The sequence below is a fragment of the Pseudochaenichthys georgianus genome, chromosome 8, assembly GCF_902827115.2.
Source record: "Pseudochaenichthys georgianus chromosome 8, fPseGeo1.2, whole genome shotgun sequence".
Taxonomy (NCBI): Eukaryota; Metazoa; Chordata; class Actinopteri; order Perciformes; family Channichthyidae; genus Pseudochaenichthys; species Pseudochaenichthys georgianus.
In genome coordinates this window covers 23,818,043-23,842,710 of record NC_047510.2, presented here as the reverse complement: position 1 = coordinate 23,842,710, position 24,668 = coordinate 23,818,043, and the positions used below count along the sequence as shown (strand labels likewise).

At 42.4% G+C, this 24,668-nt stretch overlaps 1 protein-coding gene across 2 annotated transcripts in view; it reads right to left on the bottom strand.

The window, feature by feature from the left end:
- Window positions 1-24,668, bottom strand: part of tex2 (testis expressed 2) — a 40,867-nt gene that overhangs the window by 8,585 nt on the left and 7,614 nt on the right. For both annotated transcript variants that reach the window (XM_034089610.1, XM_034089611.1), the window contains 3 exons: window positions 5,178-6,864; window positions 1,665-1,865; window positions 372-732 (listed from right to left, as the gene is read on the bottom strand). In XM_034089610.1, the coding sequence (XP_033945501.1) occupies window positions 372-732; window positions 1,665-1,865; window positions 5,178-6,839 (2,224 nt within the window). In that variant the 5' untranslated portion in view covers window positions 6,840-6,864. The remainder of the gene's footprint in view (window positions 1-371; window positions 733-1,664; window positions 1,866-5,177; window positions 6,865-24,668) is intronic.

The window sequence follows — 24,668 nt, the reverse complement described above, 5'->3', positions numbered from 1 at the left end:
GCACTTCCTTTATCACTGGACCCACCCAGTGCTAGTGTTGCCCTTTACATTGGGCCTCATCCTTGCAGGCTTATATCGCACAGTGGAGACCAATACTATAATATGCTGCTTCTCTGTACATGTAATCCTGCTGACCCATTCACACTCATCTGTTCACTCAGTTGAGGGGATTGGCAGTCCCTAAACCGGGGCTTATGCACAGATCTGATGGCTGTGCAGTTAAATACTCAAGAGAATAACTATTGTGAATTTGGGGAAGTGATGTGTGTCTGTGCAAATACAGTATGTGTGTGGAAAGGATAACACAGACAGATAAACAGAATGTAAATGTTTATTTTGCATCTTGGTATGTGACACTACATCTCACTCACCACTCTTGCAGATGCCAGGCAGATTGACACCTTTCCCCTCTGCCTTTATTCGGGACGCTAGAAGAAATCTCCGGAACCACTCTTCTTTTTCCCGACCCGTCCTCCCAAACAAGTAGATTGTCAGTTCCCCGCCGGCAGAAGTTATTTTTTTGGGTTCCTCTGTTGAGCCTGATCCCGATACCAACTCTGACTCACTTCGTTCGAACTTCTCACCCAGCGTTGCTAGTTTCTCCTCCCCAGCATCAGGCTTCTCTACCTGGGTCTTGGACATGAAGTCCTCCTGCTTAGCCAACTCAATGCAAATGGGATACTTCTTGTTCCAAACTCTCTTCCTAGCCAAGCTTTGGGGCACCAAGTTGATCTATTGGGGGCACATAGACAGAGTTTATATTCAATCAAATGCATGAAGATGAGGATGGAGTGTGTTGTTGTTGTTGTTGTTGTTGTTGTTGTTGTTGTTGTTGTTGTTGTTGTTGTTGTTTTATAGGCATAGAATACCACCATTAAAATGAGGACAACAAATATGTGATTCAAACAGTTATTCTGACTGTAGTAAAGCACAGACTTGCCAAACTGTAAGGTGTGAGTGGTAGCGACTGGGGACATGAAATCAATGCAGGCGGGAATAGAAGTGCACATTTCTCATCCCTTATGTAGTTATTTTTATTTAACCCAATGTTAATTTCCTCTTTGACCAGCAATAAAGGAATATGACCTTTATTTTGTCAATGATGAAATAAGCTAGTTCAGTGGCTGGCATTTGGAATTATTTAGAGTTACAGTATGTTTTAATGGACATAATGAAACCCTATAACAAAACATGTTCTACAAATGTTATATGAGAAAGACTCCACAGTCAATAAGGGGAGCTACAAGGACCCCTGTGCTGCAATGCTAAGAGATGTCTTTGAACTGTCCTGCCTTTGGATACACAACGCATTGAGTCAGCACATTACTACACAAGAGGTAAACTCGTGTGTACAGGGTTAGTGACCTGTGATATTCCCTTCCTGTTTACACACACACTGTGACACTGAAAATGAGTAGATGTGTCACTGAACTTGACCTATTAGCGAGCATGCACTCAGGCAAAGGCAAATATGAAGGGACATGTGCTTCATGTCACTGTGTGTAAAGGTTATCATCAAAGTTACAAATAAACTGAGGAGCCCGTAGAGAAAAACAAACACACACACACTTACAGTTACACGTATATAATTCATTTCCTTCCCTCACACATACACAGTGCTGAAATGTCAGCATGTCTCTATTTAATTTCCCACATACACCCACCTTGCTGTCCGTCAGGTCATAGATCTTCTGGCTGATGTAAGTGACGTCAGGTTTAGGCTCGTTGTGTGTGGCACGGCGGGAAATGTTCCGGTTGGGTTTGGAGAGACGCAGCACAGAGCCTTCTAGACGGACGTAAACAGAGTGGGTCAAAGTGGCGTGGTACATCTCCGGGTCGTAGCAGTGGATCTCATTCATCCAGCCCTGAGAGATTGGGAGTGGGGGTCAAGAGGGAAAATGTTTTAGTTGACACAGACTCTATATCTATCATTACAGCAAATATACACACATCAGACTCAAATTAAAACACCAAGACTTTCGGGGTACGTTTACTCACTATTTCTGTATAGTTACTAGTGAGTTGATATTGGTGTTTACACTGTACAAATATTTATTGTTTTTGCTATTGTTTTTCTACAGCTGGCATGCTAACCCATGGACTGAAATATTATGTGTGAACATTCAGATGTTTATTGTGCTTGAGTTGTTTAAGTCATCTTATAACAATCTCATTATGATGAACTTTATTGAGGAGGATATTTCTAAAAAAAAGAAAGCGAAAGGCAGGCAAGTATTTGTGTGAAAGAAAACTGAACTGTTGGGCGTTCAACATGTTTTGTATTTCCCACCAGTACATTTATCTTCATATACTGGTCGTTCTAGGCTGATATTGAATAGGTGAGATTTAAAAAAGATGGCATACAATTGTAATAGGTTTTTTACATAAACGGACAACACTATCACATTGGAATTGGAGGATGAATATGGTTTGTAAAGATAAGTATTTTTTGTTTTGTAATAGTGACTGATAATGTTCTGGCATCCTCTGCCAGTCTTGTTATTTACGAGCCAAGATTGAAAGCTGATAACAAATATATCTGTAATAACCTAATGTCACAATCTTTGGTGGGGTTCTATTGTTAAAATAAAGCGTAGGGATACAACACTTTTGACTGCCAACTGTTGTCATCAAGCAGTATTTTTCAACAAAAAAAAATTAAATCACCTGCCGGTATATTTAAAAACTAAATTGTCACTCAGAGGTGGTGCCACATAGTTCATAACACACAACAAAAGGCAAAGTGGGTCATCTGAAACACTGAGTCTGAGTTGATCCTGGGGGGGGAGAAGGATGAAGAGTCAGTGCGTGTCCCCGGCTGCTGCCCTGCACTTGTGTGCTCTTTGGTCTATCGTTGAAATGTGTGTATCATGGTGTGCACAACCGCTGAGCTCCTCTTTTTGGAACAGCTGTGCCCGCTAGCTATCAGGCTCTCCTGTGCAACAGCTTGGTACCACTGAAGGCACAAACACATGCTTACATAATCCCTCAAAAATACTAAACATTTCTCTTCAGCACTGACTGAGGGTAACAGAGGACAGAGTGAAAATATTGTAGACGTTTTCAAAGGTGTAATTAAAGCCCAATATGTGGCTGCTGGTCCCCCTGAGGCTGGATAGAGTTTAATTCTCATCCAACTCCCACCTTATCAGTCCCTAAGGAGGCTCTGAGAGCAAAGCCAATTCAATAGAAACATCAGGGGATAATTCAATTCAATTTGTTGTCATACAGATGCAAGCAACTGCAATTGTAAAACCTTTAATGCTAAATCTAATATAAGTCTACTTTTGCCAAAACTACATTTTCAAACAGGGACCCTCATCCTCTCCCACTCCAAGTCTTCTAGTTTTATATAAACTGGTTTCCTCATTAAAAGCTGCCATCCATGGAGGACCTTTGCTCCCAGCGGCTCAGGAAGAAATCCCTCAGGATTATAAAAGACCCCCATCACCCCAGCCACAAACTGTTCAGTCTGCTGCCGTCTGGCAGGCGTTACCGCAGCATCCGTACAAAAACAACCAGATTCAGAGACAGCTTCATCCCGCAGGCAATAAGGCTGTTTTGCAGGTCACCCTTGAAAAAGAGATCTTTTGATCTCAAGGGGCTTCACCTGGTTAAATAAAGGCTACAAACAAACAAACAAGTTAAAAACCTGCACTGCTGAAACAATTTCATTACATTCATCTGCTACTTAGTAATTATTTATCTATTATCTAATATATCATTCCAATAACTTGTATATAGACTCGTATTGCACTATTCCACTTGCACTATTTTTCTTTTTGTATTACTTTTAATATAGTTTATTTTAATATTGTTTTAATATTGTCTGCTTATCTGTATTATTGTGTTGCATTGTTGGAGAAGCCTGTGACCTAAGATTTTCAACGACATAATTACTCTGTAGCTATGTTAGCTTGACAATAAAGAACCTTGAACCTAGAACCTTGAAAACCGAACCAAATACGGCAGGTTGCATTTGCTAGTCTGCCTAGCTCCTCGACATGAACATTTTCTTCTCCTCTCTTTATCCTAGTTTTTTTTTTTTGAGCTTCTGATCCCGACTTCCCCCAAGGATATGAAAGAGCAAACAAGTTGCAAGCCACGAGGGTCTGGGTATAGGCCCTCCCGGAGAAATACTTTGGGCATAAAAGCCCTAATTCGCTGGCACATTCTAATGCCACTAGTTATTCCATATTTTAATGAATTTGCCCGATTGTTAAAATGTAGTTTATTAATGTAAAGGAAAATTAGGCATCTTGTGCATTATAGCCTATAGCCGCGTTCACACTGCTGTACTTTTCCCACAAAGGTTCATGCGAACTTAGTTCATGCGAACTCTTTAGTTCGCATGAACTACTCGCCAGAACGCCGACACCTCCTCATCTCCACCGCTCCCATGTTTTATTTGTGTGTTGCCATAAATTAGTCTCTCTGCGTTTCTGCGCTGGGCTAATGCTAATAATGCTAATGCGAGGATAATAAAATGGCGGCTTCACAAAACTTGTTGGGAGTTTTACGGGGCGTGGTTTGCAATTCGCCCAGCCAATCAGGAATATAGCCCTTTATCAAAAAAGAGGGGGTAAAAAGGTTCGCATGAACTACTTTTAGTACCGGCTCTTTTTGGTGTGAACGCGATCATGAACTAAGTTCGCATGAACCTTTGTGGGAAAAGTACCGCAGTGTGAACGCGGCTTATTCAGTCTAATAGCTATTAATAACATAACACTGACACATAAACACACTCTGATTCAATGGAGAAAGGTTGATTTAATGGGGATCAAGTCTTCATTCTTATCTAGCCTAATGGTTGCAAATCAAATCATTCATAAAGGAACTCTATAACTCAATAACAAATCATGTAATGAATCTGAATCAACTCAACTTCTAGTCATCTTAGTCTTTAAGCTCCACTATCAGACTTCATGATAGTGTTGGCTATGTTCAGTTGTTTTTGCAAGTTTTCATTAAAGCTTTGACGACCTGCAAATCGGCTCAAAGCATGCATCTTATTATGCAAACGATAATGTTGCAGCACTATCAGAGTAAGACCTTAATGCTAGTGTAAGAGGCAGTGAAGCAAAGACACCTGCAGAAAAAGCTACCGTTTTTTGACAACAGATCCAAACAAGTTTATATTTGAAAGTCATTGAGCAACATGCAATGTTTTTACTCACCTTGGAGGTTCCTGGCTCTTTGATATCCAGCTGGGCAACATTCCAATGATCCATCCTTCCCCTTCCTTTCCTCGTCCCCGATGACGAGCCTCGAGGAGAGGACAGCCAGAGGACCAGCAAGGCCAACATGAACCCAGCTACTATCCCATGCACCACCGAACATACATATGGAGGCACTGGAAGGATTATATAGCAGTACACCAACTGTGTAAGGAAGATGAGGCAAGTCACTGGCAAAGTCTCCAACTCCTCCTTCTCTTTCTCTTCCTCCTCTGTGTCAAGTTCACTACACAGCCCAGTGCTACCAGTGTGGGGCTGCCGGGAGCCTGGGCGATCCCCTTCTGGCGTTTCTGTGTCGGTACACAACTCAAAGTCTTCACTGTACAGTTCGCAGAAGTCCTCGTCTTCCTGTCGGGCTACCAGTGCCGACATGGAGCAGCGGCCCAGCGTGAGAGAGGGAGACCTGGCGAAAGTGGAGGAGGAGGAGGCCTGGGCGAGGGCTGGGGCAGGGGCCAGCGATGGGAAGGAGAACAAAACAGAATCCGGACCCTTGCCTGTTTCTTCCTCTTCTGCCCCCTCCTCCTCCTTGATGCTATAGTTGTTGTTCCCTTCCGTGTGTCCATTCACCGTGGTCGCTCCGCTGAGCTCTGACGCGCTGGAGGACAGCGATTTGGCACGATGAGCGGCACTTCCTGCAGCTCCTCCACCAGACTCATCCCCCATGATCTTACTGAAGAGCTGCAGGGGGTCGGACATCACCTCTGAAAGCCGTCGCTTGGTATCCTCGATCCTGGCCTCCACCTCTTGGACCTTGAAGAAAGATCTTCCATCTGGGGACATTATGGGGGAAGAAGGAGCAGTTTTGGAGTCTCCACCAGCTTTAGTGACAACGACGGGGCTGGAGCATAAGCGAGGCTGGGAGAACTGTTTGAAGAGCTGCATGTTGCGAGGTGGAGGCCGCTGGGATGGCTGCACTTGAAGAGACCCTTCCTGATGTTCGGCCTTTGAAGTGTCCGTGGAAAGAGACTTGACAAAAGATTTCATTAAGTGACGGTGCCTGGCGTGCGATGGTGTAGTTGTAGGTGGAGGAGTAGTCTCGCGAGACTCAACGTCGTTGGACAAGGACCTGACCAGGCTGAGGAAAGGCTTGGAGGAGGACATCGCTGGAGACTTGGAAGGGGAGGAGGAGCCCGAGGATGGGAGGTTGGCGGAGGGTCGTTCAGAGGGCCAAGATGAGCTGGCAGGGGGGGTGGAGCTCAGGTGGGGGTGTGTGGCGGTTGGGGTAATAGTCATAGCTGGAGAAGGTGTGTGTGGGGGAAGCTCTGCAGACAGGGTGGTGGAGGAAACAGGAAGTAGAGCAGCTCCAGAGGAAGTCTCCATTCCAGCAGATTCAAACAGAAGCTCCTCACTTGCCTCCAAGCCCTTGAGGACAGACGGAACATCAGCCCCTTCAACATCAAGCTCAGTTTTAGATTCAAGAGGTACGCCATAGAGCTCCTCTTCCTCGTCGTCTTCCTCCTTCCCCAGAGCAGAGAAGTGGATGGTGATGGTGTCACGAGAGAGGGAGCGCTGCACCTGCAGCTTGGGTACAGGGGTGTGGCGAGGTGGAGGGGTGTCAGCATGCTGGCCACTTCCCCAGCTGCTGCTGCCCTGATTGCTCATCACCAGCCTGCACAGGGCTCACAGCCTGAGAGAGACACACAGAAGCACTGTTAGCAACCATAGAAACACTAAAACATTGGCATATAACATCAGTGCAGTAATCTAAAATTAGATTAACATATGCTCTACACACTCTCCATCCACACACAGTACACAGTAGAATAGCCCAGCAGCTCTCTATTCATCCTAATGTGAGTAGACTGGACAGGTATGTCTATGCCCCCCCATCCATTAGCCCTCATTATGCAAGGCTTTAGCTGACAGACTGAGTCGCTCTCAGGCCTGGCCTCTCTCTGTCTTACCAGCCAACCCAGTCTCACGGCATTTCGTGTTCACCAACACGATTTTTAATCTATTGATTCGTGTTCACCAACACGATTTGCCCCTTTTTTTCGTGTTGCACAGCACGATTTTAAAAGCAATGTATTTCTACTGCCTGCAGCACGTCTTTTTCTCCGGTCGGGTCGTGGGAGACCGGAAGCTGTGTGGTTCATAAAAACATGTTCTTACTCAATATCAAGCCACAATTATTGCTTTTATTTTAAATCGTATAATTTCGGACTTTTGTTGCCGTCTGTGAGGAAAATAAATGGGGCTCAGAGCCTCAGAATACGGAAATCTGTATTTTAAATATTTTTTCCTTCTAATTTGTTATTCTTTTCAAAATAACACACTGTTATTTACTCACCAATAACACACAATTATCCTTGCTTTTATTTATTGGTTTAATTCCATAATCTCGGGCTTTTATGGCGTCCGTCAGGAACTGAATTTCGAAATAAAAATAACCGGAAACAGACGTAGGCCTATAAGGGACATTTCGAGGATCATTACGATTGTCAACATTTCTGAGTTTAGGATGGCCGAAGACACTACACTACCCATAATCCCCAGCTATCGTTTAGGACTACAGTTCCCGTAAGGTTACGCAGAGCGTCAAACAGCTGTGTGAAATGGAACGAAACCACGCCAGACTATCCAAAACTGGAATCGAACACCCCTCCAGAACTACACATGCTGGCTATTGTGTTTCGCAAAATGTTGTATGGGACGTCTCTACTGAACGTTTTCGTTTTTCCCACAATTAGAAGTTGCCAGTATTAAACACATTGGTGTTATCAAATGTAAAACATATAATTAATAAATGGGTGAAAATCGCTTGTGTCCATAATGCGCAGCATTAATATATACCCACATGACAGCTCATTGTTACTTTGTAATTCTACTCCACTACAATTCAGAGGTTAACCTGGTATTTTTACTCCACTGCATTTATTTGAGTTACTTTGCAGATTCTGATTAATTATGTGAAATATAAACAACCCTTAAATCAGACTTTAGTTACACCTGAGTACAATTCAGGTAAGGTGATTGTCAAGTGCCAACAATCAGGAGAGATATTTGATAGTTGGTGCTTGAGAATACTAAACATGTATCTGCAATTGACATGAATGGAAACAAGTAATAAAGTATATTAATTACTCGTTATTCTCTACTAATAGTTAATTAAAGACTGTATATTATGGCTATTTTGCACATCCCTTTCAAGATTTTCAAAGGTTTATTGACATATCATATACACAACTACGGTGTAGTTATGCAATGAATGAAACACTTGGGTCACAGGTTCCTCAACAGTGCATTAGAAGACATCTATCAATATGTGTGTACCTCCACCATTAAACATATTCATATTCTGCACATTTCTTATTCTACCTACATACATAGGAGTATAATTCATATGTATAATATCAGTTAAAATAAGTGCTTCAACATAGTTAACATTGCAGGAAAGCAATATATTAGACGTTAAGTACTTTGTCAGGCTTAATATTTATCTGTAGATAGATACCCCCAAAGTTTTTTTCTTATTTAAAAGAAGACCTTAATCTGTTATTTAATTTTTAAATAAAGGTTAATTCGTTTTTCTGTTTTGCACCTCCTCCTATTAATATCTTTGTACATCCTGCACTAAACTGTTTTATTGTAGAGATCACTTATAGTATCTTGATTTTTTATATTCTATATTTCTATCACAGACCTTCTACTTTCCCCCTATGAAAGTATGTACTCTTCATTTTTTATTCAAATAATATTTGATGAAAAAAATATTAAGAGTACATTATTGTTTTTATGTGTTATTATAACACATAAAAACAATAATTCAATAACGTGCTTTAACCACTAGGCGGTGCACACAAGGTACACACAGCCATAATAACTTTGTATTATTAGTGTAGGACACGTTTTATTCATGCTTTCACATAATTTTACAGCATATTGCTATACTATTTTAGACTCAGTATTTACATTCTTACATTCAAAGAAAATCAGTAATATCTTTAAAAACTACAGTCCTTTTCTATCAGCTGTGCACCGATATGGTGTAAATATAACCTATCTGTGAATTAGATCAAATGTAAAAGTCAGCCGAATTAGTGTTGATACTGCAAGGAGACGTATTGTGTGAAGAGAAATTGAAGACATTTTCTCAGTTTTTCCAAAGGTCTTCTCATCAGGGCTCTATAAATAAAGAACTACGGCAGATCTGTAATATACAATGCAGCCGAACCGTGTATTACAATGCCGTTATGTGATGACTTTCAAAGAGAAAAGCAAGAACACTCGGAATTAAGTATTATTTTATTCTTTTAAAATGTTTTCCGGAAACAGCATGCATCCCAGCATGCATTGCGGCTAAAACATCCAATAAGCGAGTTTAAAACCATAGCTGAGGATCTTAGGTAATCGCTCGAAATGCCTACGTCTGTTTCCGGTTATTTTTATGTTGAAATTCAGTTCCTGACGGACGCCAAAAAAGCCCGAGATTATGGAATTAAACCAATAAATAAAAGCAAGGATAATTGAGTGTTATTGGTGAGTAAATAACAGTGTGTTATTTTGAAAAGAATAACAAATTAGAAGGAAAAAAAGATTTAAAAAATACAGATTTCAGTATCCTGAGGCTCTGAGCCCCATTTATTTTCCTCACAGACGGCAACAAAAGTCCGAAATTATACGATTTTAAATAAAAGCAATAACTGTGGCTTGATATTGAGTAAGAACATGTTTTTATGAACCACACAGCTTCCGGTCTTCCTCGACCCGACCGGAGAAAAAGACGTGCTGCAGGCAGTAGAAATACATTGCTTTTAAAATCGTGCTGTGCAACACGAAAAAAAGGGGCAAATCATGTTGGTGAACACGAATCAATAGATTAAAAATCGTGTTAGTGAACACGTAATGCCGTGAGACTGGGTTGCACCAGCATCACTCACCCCTGCTATGGCAACATGATTAATGGATTACTTCAGAACACATGAGCCCCGAGGAGAGGGGCCATCAGCATTTCAGCTGTATTTAACTCCACCCCCCACAGGGCTGCAGCTGACTGTTGTGAGGTGGTAAGGATCATACAGGAGAAAACAAAAGGAGGAAGGATACTACTCTGACTCGTGGAGGGAAAATCATCACTATTGGATGGAAATGACGATCTGAAAACATTCTGATAACTTAAATTGGGTTGGCTACTTGTGCAGGACTATTTTTCGGACATTTAGTTTGTTCGTAATGTTCGCATTCATTTTGAGTCATGTTTCTGGCCACCCAGTGAATTCAAGTCCATTGTTGACTTTCCTTTCACCTCTGGTTGGGTCTCCACCACTTTCTCTGCCAGTAGGTGCGGTAAAGCAAGCTGTTTGTGTGCTGTTGGTTTAACAGAGCTTTCTCATTGAGTGCTGCTGCTGGAAATGGTGATAATGAGTAGAATGAACCAAATCAGTATAATTATGTGCTGTAAAACCAACACAGTGAGCTGAAAGATAATAATGTAACTGAGATGAAAAGCAGAGTCAGATAGATGATTGTTGCTACTGGAAACATCATTCACATTACACACAAAAGAATATTTAGGTAAAGACTGTAATAATTGTTTTTAAATTATGAACCTCAAAATGCACAAAATCCTTAAATGTGAGTATTCCTTTTAGTTGTTTGTATTCATACATCAGATATTGTATGGACACTGCCCATATCAGTACTGCGTTCGTCATTTAGGCTGCAATTGATTGTTTAATAGGCAATAACTGTCATGTTTTGCATTATCTATGCTTTACGGTATCGTAAAAAACATAAACATATACATAGATATAAGTACCCCCCCACGTACAACAATATGTAGGACATAATCACACAACAAAGCAGCAGTTAGGCTCCAGTGGTCACAGGAACAAGGCGTCTATTGTATATTCTCAATGCAGCGGAACCAGAGTCATTCATCGTGCAGTGATTTCACTGAATGAGGCCTCAAGTTGTTATTGAGTTATTGTGCCTGTTTATTCTTCCACATCGCATACCGTCTATCATGCCTGGTTAGCCAAATCAAACAGGCAGGGCAAAACAAGCACACACACACACACACACACACACACACACACACACACACACACACACACACACACACACACACACACACACACACACACACACACACACACACACACACACACACACACACACACACACACACACACACACACACACACACACACACACACACACACACACACACACACACACATATATAGAGAGAGAGAGAGTCGTTCTGCTGTTGATAGAAATGAGGAGGGACAGAGGAAAACAACAGAGCGGTAAGCTTGTATGATAATCAGAATTTCTGAGAAAGCCCCGGCGGCCCTTGGGGCTCTCTGGTTGGCGCCGCATCTCCAGAGATTGTATTTGCTGGGATGGAATAACAGAGCATTTGACTTTCCCTGCCAGCCTCTCACTTGGCTGTGCTACAGTGGGGTGTTGTGTGTTCCCTGCCATGACCGTGCTAGGGACAGAGCAAAACTGAATAAGAACAAGGAAAGAGAAAGACATAAAAGAGAGCAACAAAAAGAAGAAAGATGAAGAGCCACAGGGGGGCGGGGGACTGTAGAGTCTGCATACGACCTTTCAGAGACAAGCTTTTGAAGTGGGATTCTCTTAAAAATGGCAGAGATGGAGGGAGAAAATGCAGAGGATGACACAGACAAGAGAATGACAGAGAGGAGACAGGAGTCAAATACAAAGAGGGGAGACGGAGACATGGAGATGGAAGTGGTTGTTGTCGTCACAAACGCCTGAAGGACGGATTCAAATGTTTTGGAGGTCGACAGGGTGAGCATGGAAGGATGGTCACCATGCAAAACCGTATCACTGGTGGATAAATCAGTACTTTCTATGTACAATGTATATGAAATGTACACATTTTACACAGTCAGTATGGGTTGGAATTTGTTCCTATAACCTTACAGTGTTTTTATAGACTTGAGAAAGTAATCGGCACATTAATTGAAATTGATGATTAAAATAGCTGTTTGTTGAAGTCCCACGTGAATATTAAAATATATATATATTCTAATTGCTAACATGGGGCTTGTATCTACTAACATATATCACATTTAGCAGATATACCTTTATGTTATTCCCTTGTACATTTCAAAACGGATGAATTTGTACTTGTAAATGATTTAAAATAACATACTGCTTGTATTTTGGTTCTTACACAGACAAAAGAAAGCTGGCTATATGAGTAGCTAAAACACGTTTGAAACATGTCTATTGCTTTTCAGGTTGAGTAAACTGTTTTCTGACACACCCACGGTTTGAGTTAGTTCCTCTCATCAATGCACCACTGCCATTAAAAGCCCCGTGTTTGTTTTATCCGCTCCTGGATGAGGAGGAGGAGACAAGAGGAGTCTGGCACGAAGACTCATCCAATTAATCAAAGCAAGCAGGACTACTCTAATCAACTAAAGCCAGCACCCCGGGGGGGTAAAAGCAGCAGGGTGTACGAATAATATAAGGGGGTGAAAGGTAGACAGTGGAATAGGAAACGGAAATGGCCACACAGGATAAATCAGAGAAATACACACAGAAACTCCAGTGACCATTTCTTAATTCACAATCTGTAATCCCTTCCCGACCAACAATCCTGCTTCACAAACAAGAACAACGGACATGAGAATGAGTGGTGAAGAGAGGTACAGAGCGGCTGCTTGGAGAGAGATGGAGATTTTTTTATGAACAGTTTGCCTTCATCATATTGATTCTCTCAGTTGAATGAACCACCGAAAATCAGGTATTTACTAAAATCCTTAATTGATTTAACACTAACTGTGTGCCTCAAAAAGCATTCACTACAGTGTTGTTTAGTTTCTAGTTGTGTAATTCAATCTAAAACCTGATTTATTGGATTTAGCAGATGCTGCAGCAGATTCAATATGCGTCTACTTTTCAGTCTTTTTTTCTCTTTTGACTGAGCCTCAGTGGGTCTCCCTCTCCTCTCTCTGCATTTGATGAATGGGTTGATATTTCTGGACTCTCACACACCCTGACAGATTTCAGGCCCTGAGGAGGCATGTTGAGCGGCCTCTTTTTAAAAGGTAAAAAAAAAATGCTAGGCCTATTTCTAGACGAGGAACAGTTCCCAGGCAACCAGCAGGAAATGACTTGTCTAGGCCAATGAAAGGTCTTGCATTATATAACCCCCTATGAACTAGTGAATTGCCAATGTTATACTATTGTTTAAATACAGACTAAACAAAACAACATACATTTTGTTTATAAGTGACTCCCAGAGAACTTTAGTTGCACTACTACACCAATAGAAATCCAATCACCAATAGGTCATGCTTAAACCTGCGTAAGAATTTGTGCCAATTGATTATGAATACATTGTAAGTTTTGTATGCGAGACGTTGCTGCCTTTGTTATCAATCATAAACACAGGTTGACCTCACCGAATCGATAAAGATGGAAGCTTGTCTTTAAATAGGATTAAACCCACCAAGATGCTGCCAGCGGAGGACAGTAGAAAACAGCACAGATGCCATGATAGAGGAAGGTGAAAGGTGTGTGAAGAACAATACATTGGTGAAATGAATGAACAGTATCAAAATAAAATGTCTGAAAATAAGTTAAAATGTATATGCATAGAGCTCTCCAGTGATTAAGCATTGAATCTAATTAACATAGGCAAGGCAAGGCAAGGCAAGGCAAGGCAAGGCAAGGCAAGGCAAGGCAAGGCAAGGCAAGGCAAGGCAAGTTTATTTATATAGCAATTCAAAGTGCTTTACAAAAAATGAAAGACATTAAGAAAATGGCATTTAAAATCAGTCATTAAAAAGAAAAGCTAATAAAAGAAACATTAAAAGAAAAAATACATGGATAAAAGTTACAGTGCAGTCTAAGATATGAATAGTTCAATTAAAAGCAGCGACAAAAAGAAAAGTCTTCAGCCTGGATTTAAAAGTAGTCAGAGTTGCAGCGGACCTAGCATAGCATGATACAAGAAGCAATATAATGTTGTTTAGCCATTATTCCTTGTCAAAACAGGTCTCCCTTGAAAAAGAGATCAATGATCTCAATGGGATACACCTGGATAAATAAAGGTTAAAAAAAACAAAAAAAAACCTGTGTCGTCTTCATTACCCAAAATACAACTTAACCACCAACAGGTTGGTCTAAAATGTTGTGTTTGTTATGGCAGTATAGCGCTATTAGGTCTTCTGGTGAAATCCCTTATTTCTACCTCCACAAGCCACATTTTTACTACTTAGCCTTGACCATCAGTGACTAAAGAGACACCAGTTTAGGCAATTTACTTCACTCTGCTCCCAATTGAGCCATAAAGGGCTTTATAAAACGTGTTATTAACAGAAGCACTCCCCAACACCTGTACAAATATATTGTTGAGTAAAATCTTTGAAGTTCCCCATTTAATGTTCAGTCCTTTAGCAGAAACCGGCCACAATCCACTGTATCGTTACATGTGGGAGTCATTTTATGTCAAGGATCAATACTAATGACTCAACAGTTACTCAACAGGTGCTGAGAGATATTTTGACTTTAAAAACAACATATTTGAAGCCTCTGATTTGAAATTATAAGTTCACAGCTTTGAAATTATGTGTAGGCCTGATGCCTACATGAGGCCATGATAATATATCATGATATATTTTGTCTGTGTTTCTGTTGATGTGTGCTTGCTGTATTTGTTCAATTGAGGAGTCTTATCTTTGCTAAAACCATTCTACTGAATTGTCCTCTTTATAACAGAGTGTTGATGTGATTGGATGAGTCAGCAGGTGTCGAGGACAGACTACCATGACCTCTGCTGAAGGATGTTAAGTCGGCACGCCAAGTTTCCACAGAAGGAAGATCAAGTAGAAAAGTAAAACCAGGAAAATGAAATCAAGGCGGGCGTCCAGCACATACTGAGCCGATGACTGTGTGAAAAATGGGGCAGGAGGAAAATGGAGAGCAAGTCAAGTAAGGAGCAAGTCGGCGAGGCAATAAAAGGGGTGGGTGACAGCCGGAAGATAGATCGGGTGAGACAGAGGGATTGAAGATGAACACAGGATGCAGAGAGAGAAAGGGAGAGTGGCTGATGGAGCAGTCGATTGTCACTAACAGCCCAGAGACACACACACACACACACACACACACACACACACACACACACACACACACACACACACACACACACACACACACACACACACACACACACACACACACACACACACACACACACACACACACACACACACACACACACACACACACACACACACCCACACACACACACACACACACACACACACACACACACACACACACACACACACACACACACACACACACACACAAGCTGTCTTTTCTCACTAACAAGCGCACACAGAAATTAGCTCCTTGGTCATATGACCTGTGCAGTTGCCTGGATGTGTACGAACGCAAACAAAAGCGGCAAAAAGGGAGCGTATACTGAGGGAGTTAGATAATGAGAAGAGAGCACCTAAAGCAGGTAGACAGAGGGAGAAAATGGAAAAAGACACAAAGGCTCACGTGAGTCCTTTGTTTTCCTGCGGGCCAGAGACAGTCACATGACCATACCGCAGGTTAATACTACACAAGCATTTCTTTCAGGCTCCATTGCTCCCTTTCAAAAGATAGATTATATTGTTTTCAATGATTGTAATGTTATGTTAAATATATGTCCTTATCTCTTGGCTTGAATATTCATCAATGTTGCAAACAGGGCTACTGTGATTCAAATCAATATTTGACTTGATGTGACAATAAAGTAATCATGGTCCCAGTCCGCACCCAGTTAGCACCCAGTTAGCACCCAGTTAGCACCCAGGTAACAGTACATGCATATGCTGCCGTTTACACTACACAAGGCAACAGTTATAAGAGGACTGAATGAAAGCAATGTGAGAAATTCACATTTGTACTGGTTGTTTCCATTCCTTCCAAAAATTAATTATACAAGACAGGGAAATATAGACGAGGGGCACTTAGGGAAGAAGAGTTAAAAATGGCTGATTTTCAAATCAAGGATACTCAGACTGTGAGGAGGCAAACACTAACGGCCCCTACACACGGTGGCGTGCGTTGCCGCTTCAACGCTTCAACGCTTCTGCCCATTCACTTTGAATGGGGTGACGTCACGATTCGCCGAACTGCATTGTGGGAGCAAAGCGTAGCTTTTCTCGCGGTGCTCGCTGCAAAAGTAGAGCAATGTTCTACTTTTGACGCCTCGACGGAGGCGTCAGCCAATCAAATCCCGTTTATGCAAATCTGCCAGTACAAGCGCTAGCCAATCAAACCGCGTGTATGCTGGGAGAGCCAGACCGCAGTTAATTTCCTCATATGCCAAAACATGGAGGAGAAAATAATCGTAGCGGTAGTGAATCACCCGGTGCTGTATGATCAGTCTCTGTTCACCTACCGGGATACAAACCGGAGGAGCCAGGCATGGAGGGAGGTGGCAGAGACAGATTTTATATCCAGTGTACTTCGTTTGAATGGACAGCTAGCAGGCATAGACAGTATTTAGCCAGCATGGAATGTTGCGTAAAATAGCACCATAGGCATTAATGTCATAAATGTTCATCATATAAAGTGTGACATGTAAAACCTTTTATGCAATTGACAGGAGAGATTCATGTGATTGGTTGTTGGTCGCGTTGCTCGCGTAAACTCCCCAAGCTCAAGACACGCCCACCGCCAAGCGGCAACGCACGCCACCGTGTGGAGGGGCCGTAACGGCCCGTCCACACAGCGGCGTGGGTTGAAGCTTCCAACGCTTCTGCCCATTCACTTTAAATGGGGTGACGTCACTTTTAGCCGAACTGCATTTTGGGAAGCGACGTGGAGCGTTGCTGGCGTTGCTGGCTTCAAAAGTTGAGCAATGTTCAACTTTTGACGCCTCGACGGAGGCGTCAGCCAATGAAATCCCGTTTATGCAAATCTTCCAGTACAAGCGCTAGCCAATCAAACCGCGTGTATGCTGCCTGGGAGAGACTACGCAGGTCATTTCCTCATATTCCGAAAAAATGGAGGGAAAATTCATTATAGCAGTAGTGAATCACCCGGTGCTGTATGATCAGTCTCTGTTCATCTACCGGGATACAAACTGGAGGAGCGAGGCATGGAGGGAGGTGGCAGAGACAGTGGGTGAAACTGGTAGGTTTTCGCCTGTTTGGGGATTTTATATCCAGTTTACTTCGTTTTAACATTGCTATTGCTTTGTATGTCGGGGGCGGGAGATTCATGTGATTGGTTGTTGGTCGCGATGCTCGCAAAAAATCCCCAAGCTTCAGACACGCCCACCGCCAAGCGTCAACGCACGCCGCTGTGTGGACGGGCCGTAACAGCACCTCTTGACACACCTCCAGGGGCGCAGTCAAGGTGTTAGTTCCACAACGCTTGCCACTGAAGGACAGAGAGATAGAGGAATAAAAGGATGAGAAGGGAGAAAGAGAGGAAGGAGAGGACAGAGCCTCAAGGGGGTGGCAGATTTTCCAGGAAAAGATGGAACAGCAGCATCTGCCACTCAGTAAATGTTCAGGTGTGATCAAAACTATGGCAACATTAAGACAACCATGTTTTTATGACAATATGCAATTGTATTTAAATGTATCAATGAGTTCTTCCGGTATGGGGTGTGCTGAATAGACGCGTGCTCGGTTGGCTCTAACTTTCCCACTCTTATTTACCTTTTAAACCTCGTCTTTTTTCAACATAATTTGTTTTCAACGGCTTTATAAGCCAGTGTTAACTGCAAAGACCTCCGGCAATGTCGAAAGCAAAGGGAAAACAAGCTGAAAATGGCAAAGGGCAAAGGGTCTCCAGCTCCGACTCCTAGCATTACTACAGCTTCGACTCCTATAGCATAACTTTGGCTGACATTAGCTTGCTACTGGATGGACATAGAGCAGCTCTCACGGCTGATTTCAAATCCTCATTCGAGTCTCTGACATCTACCCTGGACAGCATACATTCCACTATCACAGACCGTGGTAATGCTAATGAAGTCGACCAACGTCTCCAGCAACTTGAGAACGCATGCTCCGCTCTGAAGGGGGACAACGAGACACTCAAAACTAAGGTAGCAGATTTGGAGGGACGCAGCAGACGCCAAAATCTTCGGATTATTGGCCTACCTGAATCTATCGAAGGTCCCCGTCCATCTGCCTTCTTCTCTTAACTCCTCGTTGATACCCTCGGCACGGAGATTCATGCTTCGCCCCCCGAGCTTGACCGAGCTCACCGGAGCCTCGCGCCCAAGCCTGCCCCAGGAGGGAGACCGAGACCTGTCATCCTGCGCTTCCACCGCTTCCAAATTAAGGACCTAGTGATCCGTGAGGCCCGCAGGCAGGGTGAGCTGAACTACAAAGGCCATAAGATCCGCTTGTATGTTGACTACAGCCCCGACGTGTTAAAGCAGCGCGCCGAATACAGAAGCCCCATGGCTGAGCTGTACAAGCGTGGGTACAAGCCGGTGTAGGAGCAAACACAGTGGTGGTGGCTTAAAGCCCACCTCCGCTCCGCACCGGCCGTTAGATGAGCCTGGTCAGATTAATAAGAGAAGGAGTTCAAAACACCGGAATAAAAGTCATAACAATAATCTGATTTTAATGGTAAAAAACACCAATACAAGTTACAGAGTACTCTGGACTCCCAGTTCTACTGCTGTGCGACACAGATATCGGAACCAGCCAGTCAGAAACAGGGTGCATTTTGCATGAATAAACAACAGTATATATAGACATATTTGGGGCGGAGTTGTTTCGGCTCTTCCGTCCCATTTTACTCCTAAGCGAATCAGAGAGTCCGTGGGGAGGAGTTGCGTCGGCTGCTCACTCCCCTAGGTGTTCTTACTGGTTGGATTCACTTCGGGTCGGGCCCAATACAGCGAATCAGAGTTCTGGGAAAAAGTATTTTACTTCTGAACAGAGCGTGACAGCTTCGGAAGTAAACAAGGACAGAGTCCATCTTTATCTTGCACCTGTTCACTCCTTTACTTTCCCAAGGAATATTTCACACAAACTATTCTTTCCCAGACAATCAAACATTGTACACAGATATATTGGTGCATTACTTCTATTGGCCCCAGAAAGAACCTTGAAAAGAATATGTGTGTGTGCTGGTGGGAGGAGGTGTATGTGTGTGTGGAGCAGGGTATCTGGGTCATTGAGTGTAAGTGAGAAGGTTATATATATAGGATTACTTTAAAACAGTCCCAAATAATACATGTTCACTTCAATACAGTTTAAAATAATACATGTTTACTTTAATACAGTTCAGAACAAACAAATTAACTTTAATCTTTACCGGCTCTCCTCTTCCCAGCCAAGCTGCGCATCACCCTGCCTAACGGGAACCGGACATGGCTCATGTCTGCTCCAGAGGCCGTCAAGTTTGTTCAGGACTTGAACATAGCTCCGTAAGCAAGCTAACTGTCATGTAGTTACACTGTGTTATATAACTGCTCTAGATGTACTTTAACTGTCAACTCAGAGAATTGTTTGTCCAATGTTTTTTCAGTTAGGTTTTTTATTATATTGTTTATTTCATGTTATCTTATCCTTTGCCTGTGGGCTGCTTCTACACTTAATATACTAAACTCGGTCTCACGCCACACCTTTTCTCTCCCTGTTGCTTGTCAGCGGGGGGGAGGTGCCAGGTATGGGGACAGGGACATGCAGGTACACCACCTGCCCAGTATCATTGTATGCTAAACTCTAACTCCTTAACAGCACCAAGTGGTGCTTTAAGATTTACTAGTTGGAATGTCAGGGGCCTGAATTCTTCTGTGAAACGTAACAATGTGATTAACCATCTAAAACATTTAAACACAAAAATTGCCTTTTTGCAAGAAACCCACCTCCAACCATCAGACCATCTTAAACTTCGCAGAGGGTGGGTGGGCCAGCTTTACCATTCTTCCTTTTCAAGAAAGGCCCGAGGCGTTGCAATTCTTGTTCATAAATCTGTCCCATTCTCTGTGTCCAATGTTATATCAGACCCAAGTGGCCGTTTTATTATCGCAAAGTTCTGGCAAAATATGTGGCAACAATCTGACGTAGGCGAACGTGTATGGCCCGAATCTTGACAACAAGGACTTTTTCAGAAATGTTCTTTTCTCCATTCCTGACATAAATTGCAGCCAGCTCATTCTGGGAGGGGCTTTTAATTGTTGTATTGATCCTTCACTTGACCGTTCATCTAACAAGCCCTCTGCCCCATCTAAATCTTCCAAAGTTATCCAACTGTTCATGGAGCAATACGCAGTCTCAGATGTCTGGCGCTTTTTTAATCCTAGTGCCAAACAGTTCTCTTCCTTTTCTCCTGTTCATGGTACTTTCTCCCGAATTGATTTCTTTCTTATTGATACAAAATTGCTCCCCTCTGTTAGCTCGTGCTCATACAGCCCTATAGTTATATCGGACCACGCAACTGTCATTGTTGACATCTCTCTTCCCGGCAGGTCCTTGTCACGTTCCCCCTGGCGCTTCAATTCACTACTACTTTCTGACCCGGATTTTATCAAAACTATTAGGAATCGCATTGACCTTTTTATTTCCACTAATGTTAACCCGGCTGTATCTGCAGCAACAGTTTGGGAAGCGTGCAAGGCCTATCTAAGAGGAGAAATAATATCCTATTGCGCTTACCAAAGAAAAATCAACACTGAGAAGAGTATCTGCCTTTCCAGGGCTTTATCGGATCTGCAGACAAGATGTGTAGACTCCCCAGTGCAGATATTCTCAAAGAATTACTGACAAAAAAGGCTGAATTTGACATTTTGGCCTCAGAAGAGGCAACAAAATCACTTTTAAAAACACGCCACAATTACTATGAATTCGGAGATAAACCGAGCAAAATACTTGCCCACCAAATTCGATAATCCTCTTCTTCTCAGCACATCACTCAAATTAATACTGCTGATGGAATATCTATTAATCCTCAAACCATTAATGACCAATTCAAGGACTTTTATAGTTCATTATATACTTCTGAGAGCTCATCTGATGAGACACAATATGACAACTTATTTAGGTCCCTAAACATCCCCTCCATTGACCCTGAAACATCGTTTGGGTTAGATGAACCCTTCACAGTTAATGAAATCAAAGCTGCTCTAATGTCGATGCAGAGTGGGAAGTGTCCGGGCCCTGATGGCTTCCCTGCTGATTCTTTTTAAATGTTTTCTGATAAGTTAACCCCTCTATTGCTTAACATGTTTAATGAATCGTTTCAATCTGGCACACTTCCCCCTACGCTACGTCAGGCTACTATTTGTCTTATACTGAAAAAGGACAAGGATCCTCTTCTTTGTGGTAATTTCCGCCCTATATCTTTGCTTTGTGCTGACGTCAAGCTTTTAGCTAAGGTGCTAGCAAAACGTTTAGAATCTGTTCTGACTACACAGATCAAAACAGGGTTTGTTAAAGACAGACACTCTTTTCACAATGTCAGACGTCTATTTGACATTATATTCACCCTCTTCTCCTGATTCCCCGGAAATTATTATTTCAATGGACACTGAGAAAGCTTTTGACCGGGTAGAATGGCCTTATTTATTTCACACATTGAGAAGATTTGGGTTTGGCGCCACATTTATTTCATGGATTAGGCTTCTATATACATCCCCCCTAGCTTGCGTCCGCACAAATAATGATTATTCTGATTATTTTCCCCTCAAGCGCGGAACTCGGCAGGGTTGTCCACTTTCTCCTCTTTTGTTTGCCATTGCCATTGAGCCGCTGGCGGTGGCCCTCAGGTCCAGTCAGATGCAGGGCATCTCAAGGGGGGGAATTGAGCATAAACTCTCCTTGTATGCTGACGACCTTCTGCTATTCATCTCGGACCCAGACAAATCTATTCCTCCAGTATCGGCTGTGCTGAGGGAATTTGGGCAGATTTCGGGTTATAAGTTACATTTGAACAAAAGTGAACTGCTTCCATTAACGCTGCAGCTACAGCCTACCCCCTTTCAAAGTTACCGTTTAAGACATCTCTGGCAAGTTTTAAGTATCTGGGCGTTTACGTGACCAAGAGCTTCTCAGATTTGTTTAGGTGCAATTTCTCCACTCTGTTGGTTCGACTGACTCAAGACCTCCAACGTTGGTCTCTCCTACCTCTATCTCTGGCTGGCAGAATAAATTGCATTAAAATGAATGTGCTCCCCAAATTTCTATATCTTTTTCAGTGTATACCAGTTTTCATTCCGAGACATTTCTTCCATTCACTCGATCGCTCAATTTCTCAGTTTATATGGAACAAGAAAACACCCAGAATTCGAAAAAACATTCTTCAAAAAACCAAGGAAATGGGTGGCTTAGCATTGCCTAACTTTTTATTTTACTATTGGGCCGCTAACATTCAAACTTTATTGTCCTGGCAATGTATTAACAAACAACCTCCACCGTGGCTGCAGATTGAGGATGCCTCATGTGGCTCTTCTTCTCTGACGTCCCTCTTGTGCCTCCCCCTGACGTTACCATCCTCAAAATACTCCAAAGATATTGTAGTTAAAAACTGTCTCAAGATCTGGACTCAACTTAAACGGCACTTTGGGTTCCAGGGAATACCTCTACTGTCCCCTGTGCATTCCAATCCGCTGTTCACTCCCTCCATCACTGATGCTGCCTTTTCAATATGGGAGATCAATGGGATTGTGTCTGTAAAACAACTTTACATTGATGGAACATTTGCATCTTTTGATCAGCTGGCCCGTAAATTCAATCTACCCAAGTCCCACTTCTTTAGATATTTACAAGTCCGAGATTTTATTCGTAATCGTTTTCCAAGTTTCCCTGCTATTCCTCCTTCTACCTGGGTTGACACTATCTTAAGTATTAACCCTAACCTCAAGGGTACCATTTCAAAGCTATACAATACTCTTTTCACATGCCACCCTCTGCCCTCTGATAACTTTCGAACTAATTGGTCAGAGGACCTCAATATAGAGATAGGGACTGAGGTTTGGCAGTCTATTTTGAAACGTGTCCACACATCATCCATTTGTGCCCGCCACGGGGTTTTACAATGTAAAGTGGTCCATAGAGTGCACTGGTCCAAAAGTAAACTAGCTCGCATCTATCCTGGTACTGATCCTAACTGTGATAAATGTCACCTAGGACCAGCTAATCTCGCCCACATGTTTTGGACTTGCCCCACCCTATCTCAGTTTTGGAAGTCTGTCTTTGACTCACTCTCAGCTATCACGTCTGTTACCATCCATCCCTCACCCTTAATTGGCCTGTTTGGTGTCTTACCCGTTAACCATTTACTGCCATCCTATTTCGCTGAACTTGTAGCTTTCCTCACATTGCTGGCTAGGCGCGTTATTTTGATGCATTGGGAGAGTCCTCGTCCCCCCTCTCATACACATTAGATAAAGGATGCCCTATACTTTGTGAAATTGGAAAAAATTAAACACTGTATTGGGGGCTCAGACTTGAAGTTCACAAAAATATGGCTACCCTTCTTAGAACATGTTAAGTCCCCCCAGTTGGAGTCTGTCCCCATTGGCTGAGTCGCCCCCCCTGTACCGCAACAGCTCACAGGAATGCTCACAAAATGTCTCGCAGGCTTTTTTTTTTCCTTTTTTTTAATTTTTTTTTAAAATTTCTTTTATTATTATGTTTTTTTTTTATTTCATTATTACATTATTGTCTAATTGTAACTGATGTATTGTGTCTTAGGGTTGTTTTGTTAGAAATCGCAGGGGTAATGCATTGTATTGCTGCTGTCTTTGTGTATTGAAAATTGCAAAAATAAATCATATATAAAAAAAAAAATGTATCAATGAGTTTAGAACTGTAAGAAATATATTTAAAAAATATGATCAATCCCAAGGTCAACCCTATTAATGTCTATTATCAACTAAAAAAAACGTATTTGATTCAGCCTGATCATTAATGTTTGAATGCCTGATTAAAATAAATAAATAAATAAGATAACATGCAAAAGAGCATTCAAAGTAATGGGGGAAAAAACATGTATATAATTTCTGTACTATTGGAGCTGCTTTAGTAGGGGCAGTAGGGACCAACCCTGACACTATTAATGTGTGATGTGTCAATACGCCTGTTAGACCAATATATTTGCCAACAGCATAAGACAATCACTCAAACACCCAAAAGCCGATATGAACACACACACACACACACACACACACACACACACACACACACACACACACACACACACACACACACACACACACACACACACACTGCTGCTCGAGGGTCTTAGCCCTTGGACTGGCAGCATAATGAGCTCCTATAGCGGAGGTTTGATGTCACGTAACGCTGCTCTGAATCTGTTGACGAAAGGACGAAGGAGAATAAAAATGTCAATAAAAGAGGAGATAAATACACTCACGCAGCTTAGCTGGATCAAACCGGTTTTCCTCACCTCTCTTTCTCTCCAACCCAGAATCCACCGTCAACACGTCAAACCTTGCCATGCAGATCATCTGGT